At 35.4% G+C, this 15,395-nt stretch overlaps 1 protein-coding gene across 1 annotated transcript; it reads right to left on the bottom strand.

The window, feature by feature from the left end:
* Positions 1 to 3,886: 3,886 nt before the first annotated feature.
* On the bottom strand, positions 3,887 to 15,167 carry LOC145634904 (uncharacterized). The gene is made up of 5 exons (XM_081686235.1): positions 15,031 to 15,167; positions 14,706 to 14,869; positions 13,014 to 14,109; positions 4,133 to 4,287; positions 3,887 to 4,043 (listed from the first exon to the last, which is right to left on the bottom strand). Exons 2-5 carry the CDS (start codon positions 14,837 to 14,839, stop codon positions 3,950 to 3,952), a joined length of 1,479 nt encoding a protein of 492 aa, XP_081542361.1. The 5' UTR covers positions 14,840 to 14,869; positions 15,031 to 15,167; the 3' UTR covers positions 3,887 to 3,949.
* Between the last annotated feature and the right edge of the window lie 228 nt (positions 15,168 to 15,395).

The raw sequence follows: 15,395 nt of genomic DNA, 5'->3' as shown, positions 1-15,395 counted from the left end.
GGTTTAGAGAATGGAACAGTGAAGAAGAGAACGAGAATGAACAGCGAAAATGAAAGAAAGAGAAAGAGAAGGAAGAAGGAAGAAAGAAAGACGCGGTTTTTTTTATTTTTTGAATTAGGCACCGGTTCATTTGGCACCGGTTCAAACCGGTGCCTTTTACAATTTTGGCACCGGTTTGAGTTGAACCGGTGCCTTTTCCCTTTGTTTAAAAACCCGCCCAATTTTGGGCCGGTTTTTGGCACCGGTTTGGGCTGAACCGGTGCCATATGGGGGTGCCAAATGCAATTTTTCTACTAGTGAACTTGGAACCATTGAAGGCCCTTATCAAAACCAATTAAATTACGAAAACCTTTGCGTTAGTCTCATAAGCGTAACAGAATATAATATTTGAAAGCAATAAACCGCATCACAACTAATAGAAACTAGCATGATTCGCTCTTCACTCACCCCGTCATGAATATGCTTCAACACCTGAAAAGATTATCTCCACTTGTCCCCACTACTCTCCATTAAAAATGGGTCATCATAGGGCCAAGATAAAGACATGGCCAAACACACACAATCAGCAAAGCTGAGTACATAAGCGTTATTAAACACACTAACATGCTTTCACCTATCAACAAGACACTTTAACTAGACACTAAATAATTCATTTAGCGTTGATTACGCATCGAACGGGTTTCCAGCTATACCTCCCCCAATAAATTGAGGTTAACTGACACGGGAGCTAACCGTGCCAGCGACAAACCTGTGCCACACATAGGTGGCGGAATTGCAGCGCATAATAATAATAAAAAGGAATATACAGCGTCCTGTACTCCGTTAGAAGTTATGATCAAATATAAAGTCACATAACTCCCCCCATATGTTCATACTCAAGGTATATACGTTCCAAGAGTTTTGGTGCGTAATCTCTTTCACTTTACGTTATTTACATATTATTAGACTTGGTGATGACTCTCAAAGCATAACTATTCAATCATCAATAATTATTCAATCAACAAACATACCAATTTAATTCTTGAATATTTAGTGACCACATAATATTTGATGTTGAACCCTTTTTAATTCTACCTCAGTGTCAAAGACACCTTAAACGCATAAAGCGCCAAAAATCCTATCCCTCGGTGTTAAAAACACCTTAAGTGCACAAAGGCACCAACATACAATTTATTTCTCGTGTACATAGACACTTATATAGCTCCTTCCTCATGCTTAAAGCATCAATAAAAATTATATGAACCATAATAAAATTCCTTTTCAATATTCCAAACATAATTAAACAATTAGTTTGATTAAACATGCTCTCTATCAAGCCATAAATAAACATGTGGTTCATAAATAATATTCCAAACTATAAATTTTCATTCAATAACTCATCACAAGTAAATCATGCTTCTCAATTCAATCACTAATAACATCCAAATCACAAATTTCCATTCCAAACCTAGCATGATACTATTTTTAATTAATCAAACACATTTAGCATGCTACTTCATCAACATAACTATGCTAAGTACGCGAACGTACCTCAATAAAGCCCTTAAAGTGGCCGGAAACACTACAACAATTCCAGAATCAAGTCTCCTACATAAAGGGACAATAATACTAAATTAATTACCCTTGTATACACAATTTCCAGCAACTTAAACTCACTTTAGACTACTTAAAATAATCTGAAAATTTATTTAAAAACCCCTAATTAAACTCTTCTTTATTGGGTAATTAAACCCTTTTCATAAAACCATCAAAAGTAGTACTTTGGGCAAAAATTCCAGCATTATAGTTTAATTAAAAACTCATCAAAACTCCATAAAGATTCAATCTTTAAGCTTGATTAATACTTCCAATTAATGGGTATATAAAACCCCCAAATTAATTGCAAGTTAGAGCCCTAAAAATCAATACTTTAATAATAAAAACCCTAACTTTCAGTGCTTTATAAAATCTGAAATTAAAACACTTCACACTCTAAAATTTACAATCTTTAATCATCAAAACATAATTATAAAACATACTAATCATATTTAAACAATTAAAATCAAAAACCCAAATTATAAATTATTAGAACAATAATTAAAACAAGAGGAGAGAGAAGGGAGGAAGAAAGGTGGTGCGGCGGTGCAGTTTGGGCGACCACCGGCAGGTCGCCGGCGACAGCAGGTGGCTGGTCGGCGACGAGGCTGGCCGGACAGCAGGGGAGTGGGGCTCCTTGTTTTTACGGGAAGGATGAAGGGGAAAGAAAAGAAAGAAGAAAAAGAAAAAGAAATAAAAGAAAAGAAAATTAAAGGAAAATAAGATAAAGAAAAGTAAGACTAACCTCTTGTGTGGGAAAATTTTTGGGGATTGAAGGAGTATATATAGAGTAGGGTAGATTTAAGATATTTGGGCTTCATAAAAGATGATAGGAGGGAGAAACAATTGGCCCAAATAAATAAAAGAATGATTGGGCTTGTTATATATATATATATAATTGTAATTTGGTAGAGTGAGTATTAATCAAATTAAAAACTCAATTTATTTAAATCCCATAATTAAAACAAGGTGACCCCAAAATATACTTTATAAATAAATAAATAATTTATAAAATACAATAAAAATACGGGGTATTACAGTTATAACATTGGTGAAAATTATTTCTTGACCCGTAACCTGAAATAATGACCCGGGACTCGTGACCCGACCTGATTGACAGGTCTACACACAGTAATAAAATTATATTAGATTGTAAAGTATATTGTTTTAATTGATTAGAATATATTATAAATAATGGATGTGGTGCATTTTGAGCTAATTCCTTCGCTCCAAAAAAAAACTATGATACAAAAAATAAATTAATATGATAATTTATGAGTGTTATAATTTGTTTTTTAATAAAATTATAATTTAATTTGTATATATGAAATATTGGTACTTTATCGAAAATAAAACTCTAAATTAACAAATTTATCCTAAAATTCTATCCAAATTTGATTGAAAATAGAATTCTAAATTAACTTTTTTATTCTACAAATTGAATTCTATATAATTCTACCATACGTGGCACGACACTTGGCGAAAAGTTGGAACGCCAAGTGTCGTTATCTCGTCGTCTGGCTAAAAGTTTAGCTTTATATATTAGTTATATGATATGATTGGAGCTTTTTTTGTTAGGAAGTTTTTCCTCCTAATTTTTTTTATTTTTGTTTTTAATAAAAGCATTAATCTGCTTTGTAAATTCATTATATTTATTTATTATAATTTTTTCGAAGACTATTATTATTATTCAAGATTGTGTAACTTGTCTTATATTTCTGTTTTGATTATCAATAATTTTAAAATCGAACATTGCTTGAGAATTATCAAGTTAGGTTTTTTTTTTTTTTTTTTTTTTTTTTGGGAAAGAACTTGAGAATTATCTAGTTGTATCTAAAATAGAATGCAAAGGGTCAATTTTTTTCAGGCCTAAAGAATGGTCCAGCCCTTCCCTATACCATGGAATTTTTGAAGCTAAGCCTTTTTTTTCTTTCATTTTTAATAAAAAAATAAAGACAAGGAAAAGATCCCTAATCAAGGAGTCACAGGCAACAATTAAAATAAAAAAAAATGATTCGACATTACAATAAATTAATGTCAATCCGCCTTCATACAATATTTGGAGATCGTGTCAATGACAAACTTAAAAGCATAGCTTCATTTCAAATATCACCATATTTACATATAAGAAGACATGATAGAATATAGGCTGAAGACACTACACACACAGACGTAGCAGAAAACCAGAAGAAATCGGAGCAAACACTTTAGATTGTTCAAGTATATGCTCAACGGTAAACTACAACAAAATCACCACCACCCCCACCTTAATATTTAACATTGACCCCCACCTTAATATTTAACATTGCTATATTCTCGAATGCAAATCTAATCAGAATAATACACTGTGACTACATATTTGGGGACCAACAAATCATTCAGACCAGAATCGAACAAAGGCATCTACAAAAGCTTTAAAGATAGTCAGTAGAGGATTGTCTTCTTTCTTTGAGGCTTTCCATGATTCACTGAAAAAAAAGAGAGCAAACATCATAGTCAGCAAGATTCATAAAATCAACTATACTTATGCAAGTGTAGCTTCGCTAAGAATACTTACAGGTCAATTCTATCTAACGGAGGAGAACTTCCAACTATAGGTTTTCCATCTCTCTTTGAATCATTTCCAGTTACAACTGTTGGCTCCTTGAAATTTTTGCCACTTGAATCATTTATATTTTCCAAGCGACTTGTTCCCTTTGAAGCAGTTTTTGGCTACAATGCATCAAAAGAAGGATTACTCACCAAATTATACCAATGCTTTGCACAATATTGATAAAAAGGACTCTAACAGAGAGTATCTTCATATGGAAGAAGAAAACGAAACCATAATTCAGCATCAGAACAAAAAGTAAATTCTAAATCTCAGACTAGGCAAAATATTCACGATCACATAAAGTTTAAATGTGTCATCTGTGGAGGAAGACCTGCAGAAAAATCTAAGTACCTGTATGTGAAAAAGTTCCAATGCCTCTGCTCAAAATTCCAATTTCATAATGCATTTCTCAGAATACACAGGTATGAAATGTGTCTACTTTGTCCAGTAAAAATATCTTCTAAATCCATGTAGGATCTACGAACTTTTAGCTCAACCACTGCACTTGCATCCTTCCCTTTGTTCCTTCTTAATTCTAATACTGTCTATTTTTAATACAATAGTTCACAGAGTCTTTTTAAGAATTAAGACTATACAACACTAAAGCATTGATTTGAAAAAGATTATTTTAAAATGATTTCATGAATTGCCTATATTTCTTATTTGTTGTAAAGTAGCAAACATTTGTTCAGAAGAAAGAAAGATAGCAAAATGCTATCTAACTTTCTAACGGCAAGGCTTGGTACAGTACATCTACTCCTCCCTTTTTTCAACCCTGCCTAGGGAGAGATTGATAATTATAATTTAAGTTTATCCTCATCTCAGATTATTTAATTAAGACAGGGATGGGTCTGTTGCCTACAGATACAGGAATACAGGATAAAGGAGCTAAGGCCGACATTCAAATTCAACGTTGCCCAAGGACAAATCTTAAAAATTGTCAGTCGCTACAGAGACTTACAACTCAGCACAAAGTTTAAGATTTTACAAAGAATACTGAAGCCTAAACAAGGATTATAAGGTACATACAGCTGACACACATCTAAAACACCAGAAAATTTCACAAATACCGTGCTATTGATACACAAAGATGGTAAGAAGGTACAAAATAAGTATTTGGAAGATTTGCAGATGTAATACCCGTATTTTGGTAATTGTTTTCTAAGCTTTAGTGATTATCTTACTTAATAATTATTACTGCGTAGGGGTATTCTAGTAAAATCTTCTTTATGCTTTAAATTTAGGCGCCAGCTGAAATATTCAAAAATTAGTGCCAATTTGTATGTACATAAAATTTCAGTTTCCAAATAAATACTACCTCCGTTTTTTTTAGTTGATACGTATTCCTTTTTGGAAAGTTTTTTTTTAGTTGACACGTTTCTATTTTAGGTAAGTTTTGTATTGTTAATTGACTATTATACCCACACTTTTTCTCCTCCCAAAAAAGACCCCACTCTCTATCCTCTCTCCTCCATAGCCCCTCTCTCCTCTGCAGGACCTCAATCTCTCCTCTATGCTCTCTCTTTCTCCTCTTGATTTTGTCACTAGTTAATTTTCTCTTCTCCAAAATTATCAAACACCATTATCAATTGATGAACTACTAATTACATAGTTACATTCCCTCATGCTATGTAACTCAGACTCTTTCATTGACCTCACGTAACCGTGTCGACACGACTCGTGTCGGACACCGACACCGACACTTGGACACTTCATTTTTAACTAAAAACAAAACTTTTTTCAAGAAAATGGGCGAGTCTGATACTTGGACACCCGTGTCTAATTAGACACTTCATCCGAGTCCAAGTAACATTGCCCTCATGCAGTGTTTTTCATCATTCCAACTACCATCCCACGTCCTTACATATTTCGATTTTGGGTTCATATTTAAAATTATTAGGCACATGGGTTAAGGCTAGTCATTTGTTCAACATCATAATTATTAACCACATATCTCCCTATAAAAGATTAGCACCACAAAGCTAGTCGAAGAAAATGATTTTTTTATAACATACACGCACTTAATTTCATGAATTTACCCATCAATTTCAAGCATATAAAATATGCATTACATCTTCTTTAAGTATAAATTATATTTTTAAAATTGTATTTTAGAGAAAGATGAATAGCATGGATGTGTTGGACTGACAATGAGCCTAGGTTGGACTTGGGCTCCGACTCTAAGCTCTCCTATTTGGATCTCACTAGTCTAGCTGATCCACAGTTCCACACTATAAATCAAGTATGACTTAAGATTTTCTAAAACTTTTGAAATTAAAAAGTTAAATTGCAAAAGTATTTCAAGGCAATTTCAAAACTCTATGTGAATTATGTGCATATGAACTAAATGTGTTTCTAGAATGTGAGGTCAAATTAGATATTAGGAGTCCAATTTTGGTTAAGGATTAAGAATTTTTATAAAGCTTTAAATCGATTATTATTTGATTATTGGTGAACTTTATGAATTATTATTCCAAATGAAAATGATTGAAAACTACACAAATGTTATGGGAAATGCATGAAATTATGCGTATAAGTGAACTTGCATGTTTAACAAATGTTGCAAGTTGTGAAAGATCTTTTTCTTTCAGCTTCAATAAAAAGGCTTCTTTATTTATTTATTTATTATTAGGAAATTTTAGAAAATAAGATCAAAAAAAAAAAAAACCCAAAATTGGATTGTAACATTTACTACAACACAACTTTAAAATTTGAATTCACCACCATTTAACTTTTTCATCCAAAAAAACCGTTAAGTGGGGCCCATAATTGACACATATCAATAATCTACTGGTTTAAAAATTAAAATTAAAAAATAAATTTATCTCCGGAGGGCTGAGCAAAACTTCCCGAAAAACCGAGCCGTAACCATTCCGAAAATTAGGGCACCCGATTAGGTAACCATGGGTACCCGTTCCGATAATTTGTTATCGGGTATGGTTATTGGGTATTGTAGACACCTAAAATGTCTCCCTAAAACCAAACCCGATGATGAACAACCTTTCACCGCCATTATTGGACGGGTTGGGTATTTAATATTTGGAGTGCTTAGATCCATGTTTACATTAAATACATTTCATAAACCAATCCATTTCCTAGCTCATTTCCCTAGGCCATAACTTGTTTTCCTCTTTTCGTGTCCATATCGCAAAATCGACAGAAACTGAGTTTTCGGCCTTATAATTTTGATCCAATTATTATTTGGTTGGATAAGCCTTGAAATAAGCTTTCCAACAATATATCATAAGCCTAATTTTGATTTAAAACGAAGAAGATATGAGCCAAACACTAAACTCAGCCCAAAAGACACCCTTCTACCAAAACGACCATATCTTAAAATCTACAAATGATTTTGACCTGATTCCAATCGAGTTGGAAAGTAGACTTGATAAGCTTTCCAATGATATATTATATGTCTTATTCCGAGTTACGGATCAAAAATTATGATAATTTTAAAAATGCGTTAAAACCGGAATTGCCGCGTCGCAGCAATATCTGACGTGCAATCTGCACCGTGTCGCGGTATATATACTGTGACACGGTGCTGTTTCCGTGTCATTTCCCCTGCGCTTTACCGTGACACGGTGTACTATACCTTGCCACGCTGAACACTGTTGCGTCGCGGTGGACACTGCCGTGTCACGAAATTTTCTCGTGTTTTCTCCGCGTAAAACCTAACGCGTTTTATCCAAAGTTGATTTGTTTCTGTCCCGCGTAACACCAAAGTACCCCGCGTCACGAGAATCCTTGCCGTGTCGCTGTATTAGTTTTAGGGTTTTTATCTTTTTAAGGTTCCGTGTGTTCCTTTTACTCATTTTCCCTATAAATTCCCCCCTCATTTATACAATTCGGGGCACCAAATCAATTAATTCTCTCTTCTTTCTTCTATGCTCTAGCCTAAACACTAGCCTACCTTTTCTTTTGAAATTCCTTCCTTAAGCACTCCAAGGAGTCCGTACTTTACTCGAGATTTTGTCCTTAAACCAAGGCATGAAAGGTAGAACTGTTTAAGGGTTTGGCCCCAAATCAACTCTATTTAATTAAATTTATTGTTTTATTTATTTCCTTGAAGTTACTAACTCATTTATTGTTTTATAGTTGTAAGCAAACAAAATCAAAGTAAGAATTATATTCCTTTTATTTCTATTATTTTTCTAACGATTTTATATTGTTGGATTTATTGTTGAATTGCTTTCAATATTAATCTTAATTCTATTATTATTTTTTAGGCAATTTTGTTTTTTACCACCTCACAAAAACACGAAAATATCTTTACCACCTCCCAAAAAAAAAGTATTACTTTACCACCTCATAAAAAACACGAAAATAGGTTTTACTACCACTTAACTGATTCCGTTTAGGAATCCGTTAAGTGGGCCCATAAAGCCACGTGTCATGTTATTATTGGGCAAAAAAAAAAAGATAAAAAATTTTTAAAATAAAAAAAAACCTAAAACTACCCAGCCACCACCACCGCGCCACCACTCAACCCACGACTGCCCCCCCCGAACCTACCACCGGCGGCGCGGCTCCACCCCCTCCCTCTCCCAACCCACCTGAACGCCCCCTTCCCTCTCCCGCAACCGCAATCGACCCAAAAACCACCGACCCACAACCTTCAATGACCACGAATCCCCCCAAAACAGCCACGATTCCGGCCACAAATGGCCGAAATCGGCCGGTTAAGGCCACTCAGCCCCAAAACCGGCCGATTTCGGCCATTTGTGGCCGAAATCGTGACCGTATTAGGGAAGGAGGGTTTTGGGTTTGGTGGTTTTTGGGGGTGTTTCGGTTGCGGGAAAGGGACGAGGAGGGTTCAGGTGGGTTGGGAATGGTGGTGCGACGCGGGTGATGATTTCGGGGAGTGCTGTGGTGAGTTGGGGGGAAGGCGGCGGCGGTGGCGCGGGGGTGGCGCTGTGGTGGTGGCGGGAGTAGTTTTAGGTTTTTTTGTTTTTTTTTTTTTTTTAATTTCTCTTTTTTTTTTTTAACAAATAAAATGCTGACACGTGTTACTGTGGACCACACTTAACAGAATTTTTGGATGGAAACCGTTAAGTGATGGTAAAACCTATATTCGTGTTTTTTATGAGGTGGTAAAGTAATACTTTTTTTTTGGGAGGTGGTAAAACAGATTTTCGTGTTTTAGTGAGGTGGTAAAAAACAAAATTTCCTATTTTTTATGATTACCATATTGCATGTTTAAAGGGGATATGTAATTGAAAATCACGCCTAATAAGATAATTTGGACAACCGGTTTAGGTTCCTTTTTAATCTTGTTGTTTAATCAAGTGATCACAAATATTTTAGAATTATGTGTTGCATTAATATTCAACCAATTTATCCTAATGATAGTATGGAGCAAATTGAACCTTTGTTTGCATGCCTTTGAGATCGCAGGAATCACTTTTCACTATAAGAATCAAGTAGAGGCCAATACGGGCGAATGTGACTCCATGACTCACTTCGTACAATCATCCCCGATCCTCCTTTCGTGGTTCCGAACCATATGGAGTTAGTAATCTCATGAATGATGAATGGGGTGTAACCTTCACGGGTCAATCGTTGCTGCCTATCGTTGTCCCTTTATTCATGGTTGCTTTTATGATCCGTGAACGGTTTACAAGTTCCTTAAAAACTTGTTGGCGGCTCTCTACTTTTCTTGTCCCCAATCGTATATGTCAATTCCCACTTCCTATGAGTGCCAAGCATATTCACAACATGCTAACATACGCGCACTTCGAACGACGCCTCCAGGTATCATTTTAAAATTAACGATTACCCGATCCAATAAGCATCTTTTTGTTTTTTTCCCTACTTAAATATATTTTTTTTTTAAATCTAAACTCTTAATTTACTTCATAATTTCAATGATTAGTAATATTATTAATAATTTGGTTAAAATCATATGATATTGTTGTTAATTAGTGGTAAATTATATCATAATACCTAAATAATTAAGTTTAATTATCATTATTGGATATCTTATTGGGTACCCGATTACCGATCCGAAAATCCGGATACCCAAAGTTCGGATACCCAAACTTATCGGTTCGGGTTATGGATATCTCTTTTAGTGATTTTGGTTATCGGGTACCCGAACCGTTAGTACTAACAGTACGAGTACTCGTCCCATGCTCACCCCTACTTACCATGCCAGCCCCACCGGGGCCACCTGCGAGTCGCCGACACCCTAACCTAGGCCGTCACCCGTCGGCACCCCCTGCCCCACCTAAAATCGACGAAAACAAGCCCCACCATCCATTCTTGCCTTTCCACCCCCCAAAAACCACCCCACGACGCAAAGCCAACCAAGCCGTCGGAACTCCATCACCAGTCGCCGAACTCCTACCACCAAACTCCTACCACTGCAACATCACGCCGCCACCACCTACCTCAGCAACATCGCCAAACTCCCCTCACTTGCCCAGATTCGTCGCCGAAACCCCAACCCACACCCAAACCCAAATATCGCCTTACTCCTCTCACCCTCACCTGAACCCTCACCTGAACCCAAACCAAATTGAATTGGGACTGAGACGTGGTACGGTATGGTGCGTTGTTCAGGTGGTCAGCTAGGCTGTCTTGGTTTCATCGGTCGGCTAGGGGGAGTCGACAACGGGGGTTGGGGTGGCTATGGTGGGCCAAGGGGAATGGTGGTGAAGGTAATGCTTGGGTTAAGATTTTAGGGTTTTTCTTTTTCTTTTTTTCTTTTAATTTCTTTTTAATCCAGTAGATATCTCACACGTGTACAATGTGGGGCCAACTAACGGTTTTTTTTATCGCATTAATAGCTGGTGGTGAAATCAATTTTTTTAGTATTTTTGTGGTGTTATATTAAAAGTTATCAAATTTTGTTTTTTTTTTTTTTTTTTTTTTTTTTTTGGTGTTATTTTCTAAAATTTCCTTATTAGTATGCTTAATTAACTTAATTTGATGTATTATGCGTTTGACCTCCATGATAGCTATGATATTGAACAAGTGACTATAGACTCCAAGATTATCCTTTCAGCCTTGGCCCATTTGGTTAATACTTTCAATTGGGATGGGAGTTGGAATTAATAAAAAAAATTGACATGAGAGAGAGTGATTGGGAGGTGCCAAGGGAGGTACTTTGGTGAGCAATGTTGAAAAAGGTATTCTACAAAGACAAATGTGAGGACATGTGGAGTGCATCAAGGGTCTGTATTAAGGGTTTAAGCTAAGTCGGAGTAAGTTGGAATATTTGGTGTGCCACTTAGGTACAAGCTATAAAGTAGTGAGCTTGGACGGAAAGGATTTGACCATGACCGAATATTTTAAATATCTTGGGTCGATCATCCGGAACATGTTATTAAGCTACAAGGTGCTCCAATGGTGAGAAATAAAATGTTGTACATTGAACAAATAAATTAAATAATTAAATAGTTTTAATTATACACATGTCATAATATAAGTAGGTGAAGTGTTCTTTAAAAAATCAAGCAACGTAGCTTGTTTGAGCAACGTTGCTTGATGTAGCTACATCAATATCGTCACTCCAATGGTAAGCTACATGCTTACAATTTAATTTAATTTGCAAGCAGATCCTTTTTGTTAAAATGGATGCGCAATAACACTCTAAGAGATAAAATAAAAAAATGATGTTATTTGCAAGAAAATGGGTGTCGCAGGCATTACAGACAAACTAAGGGAAAATCGCCAAATGTTGGTTCACATATGTGAGACCCGAGGGACCATGGAGAGGTTAAACGAGGGAGAGGGAGACCAAAATGACTCCACTTATTGGATTAAGGCTTTGATTGATTATTTAGAATACTTCCTTGATTATAGTTCACTAAAGTTCTCATGGAATTATCACTTTTGTTCCATCTAAAATGATCATAATCGGGCAATTTTGCTAATAAAGGAATTTAATGCGGCTTGTCACATGGGTGAGCGAAAAATTAGGGTACATACGGGTTCCGATTCTGAGTAGGAAAATTTATGTAGATGCCTATGCGGCATAATCACTTTTGGTTAATGTAGCTGACTCCACTTATTGGATTAAGGCTTTGATTGATTATTTAGAATACTTCCTTGATTATAATTCACTAAAGTTCTCATGAAATTATCACTGTTGTTCCATCTAAAATGATCATAATCAGGCAATTTATTGTCTCGGGTTCCGTCCCTATTCAAATGTGCTCACAAGATACTAGGCTTCAGGAATACCTACCCTTTTGACCGTGAAAGAAGCATAACTACATCTTACAAATACTTCCAATGCTAAGGAATGTGAAAAATTCAACAAATTGGCTAAGACGTAGCCTTTATCAATCACATATTTCTCCCCCCCCCCCTTTCTCTTTCTGCTTAGATTTCAAGAAAATGGTGACTTTCAACGACAAAGTTGGATATTTAGAGAAGGTTATTTCATTTTATGGAATTGAATTACAATTTTTTTTTTACCAAAATTCAATTTCAAGTTCCAAACATAATCTTACAGAAATTTTGAAACCATCTCAGTTTTATGAAATAAAATTATTTACGTGGAATATGCATGAAATAGGTATAGTAAAGTTCTGTTAGAGTGCAGAGATAACATCTATCCCTATGGTTGCACTATGTCACTTTGGTTCCTCAAAAAAAATGTCACTTTGGTTCCACCAAGCCAAACAAGACCTAATTGGATAAGAAGATAAGAGAGATAAGAGTGTAAGCTCTTGGCATTGGCATGATGCTTGTAAACTGCAAAATTATGAATCAACTGAATTTCATGTTTGGTGCATTTTAGGATCAGCCCTAGAAACCTAAGTGTTCTGCTCAACCATTCAAAGTGACTGTCAAAGACAAATAGACCTTTAATAAATAAATAAATAAATCTTACCTGAAGGTTATTTGGTTCAGCAGTCTTCAATGTTGAGTCATCATGTGGTGGTACTTGGTTCACGCGATCATGGTGGAATACAGTATCATCTTTGCTTGGGACCGAATCGGGCATATCTATCGAGTCAATTTTGAGATTATCCTCCCTATGTTGAACCACCATATGGTTGACCTCTGCATGCTGAATTATCATATCATGGCTTCCACCTGATGCTGAAACTTCAAAGTGTTCTTCTCTCTTAATTGTCATCAGATCAGAAGAATTGTCAGAGGAGATATCTTTACCCAAGACCAGAGTGCTATTGCTTAATTTAACCTTTTCAGCTACCAAATCATTCAAATTACAATCAAATTTTCCTGATTCAGATGATATGCTTCTTAAGTCATTAGTTTCCTCAGTTGTGGGCCTCAATGGGAAAGTCTCTACCTGCACAACCTCAGTTGAAAGTGTTGAATTAGTTTCTTGTGTACCTGTGCTTTCTGATTCTTCACCTGCTTTTAAATTCTCACATTCTGGTGATCCTTCTGCTAACAGCTTATCAAACTCCAAAGACGTGTCACTAATCTGCACATGGTTTACAAAACGATCACTATCCATTTCACTCACATTGAAACACTGCCCATTGCTATTCAAAGACACCTCCTCCAAATTTTCCTGTTCTTGATGATCCGAAACAACAGGGTTAACAATCTTATCACTTGATATACATGCCACCTTAACAGCCTCTTCCCCTATTTTTTCAGTCTGGTGTTCAGTAGAGTACAGGACAACATCCAAATCAAAATGACTGGTAGATTGCCCATTGTTGTCTAAATTGAGCACCATAGTTTCCTTTTTTTCTTGACTCAAAAAACCATTCAGTCCGCTTGTTGTCTGAAACAAAACACCTTGAGGTTCAGAAGAAATTGTTCCCAACGGATAATCAACCGCAATGGTATCATCTTTTTGCTCTTCATAATTAAATTGTCCAGGACCCAGAACCCTATTCTCTTGAATTATCTCCCTAACAATCTCCCGAACGGTATAAAATGAACCCCCAACCTCTTTATGAGTTAAATTCAGAGATGGAAAATTCCCATTATTAGAACTCTGGTATCTGCAAACCAGTCAGCAATAATATTGGAATAGTTAAAATCTAATTCCTCAGCATATAGACATCTATATATAAATTTACGAAATGTAACCTGCTTCAACCAACATATACCCCCAATCCTTTTATACTTGCAATTGGGTAAAATGTCGTTAGATTCATCTCAATGTATTTTTTCTAAATATCAATTTTTAAAATAACTAACTCAAAATTATACTCCTAAATACCACATGACCCACTAAATTACACTCCTAACAACCACTCATCCTATTTTAAAGTTTATTATATCATGTAAACCCCACCATTCTTAATTACCGCGCTAAAGGGTGTGTTGCATCTAAAAGAAAACGGAGGAAGTATATATGGTCAAAATTATACATTGGCTAATGGGTCAGTCAAACCGTTGCAAATATTCAGAAACCAAACAAAGTATCAAACAAAGCATACATTGCATCTAAACCAAATTATTGCAAGATGGTTATAGTCAAAATTGTGCATTGGAGACTGTAAATAAAATTGCAACTACTACTATAAAACGGAGGAAGTATACCATAATAATTATGCAATACAGTTAAATCATTCAAATTAAACCAGAAGGATACCTTTTAATGAAAGACTCAATCATAATCTTTCTTTCCTCTTTGGAACGCCGAATTCGAGACCTTTTACCCCCTGAATCATTTGATGTAGCTAAAGCAAATGTTTGCCCAACCCAATTTCCCTTCAAACTATACATGCTACAATTTTTTCAAATCTTCTCATATATCTGCAAAATTCCCGAAAATAAATTCCCATTTCGAAATTCAATGTTACAAACAACAAAAATTAGATATAATTACCAAAAAATGAAGACTAAATTAAACCCCCCCCCCCCCCCCAAAAAAAAAAAAAAAATGAAGATTGAAATTGGGCTATGAGAAATCTTACCGAAAATGTAAAAAGTCTAATTGAAAGGTTGGGGGATTGGAAGAACGATGTAGAAACTGAGTGAGAGCGGAGAGTGATGACAGTGGGAGAGTGAAAACGCAAAACCCCTACAAAAGTATTGTTTTTTTTTTTTTTTTAAGTTTTAGGTTTGTTAAAAATTAGGGTTTGGAGTTTTGGACATCTATATTGCTTTTATTGGCTTGGCTAAAGGCGCACTAGGGCGGGAGACTTTGGCACTTTCTAATTTTTTTATTATTTTTTATTATTTTTTTTTGACAAGATGAAAAAAGATTTCATTAATGATATATACTCAAACGACACTTACAAATCATTCCTAAGAAATCTAAAATTCCAATACCAGTACA

Source organism: Chenopodium album, chromosome 6, assembly GCF_948465745.1.
Source record: "Chenopodium album chromosome 6, dcCheAlbu1.1, whole genome shotgun sequence".
NCBI classification, from domain to species: Eukaryota; Viridiplantae; Streptophyta; class Magnoliopsida; order Caryophyllales; family Amaranthaceae; genus Chenopodium; species Chenopodium album.
Note: the sequence above shows the minus strand (reverse complement) of the source record. Positions and strands in the feature narration are given on the sequence as shown.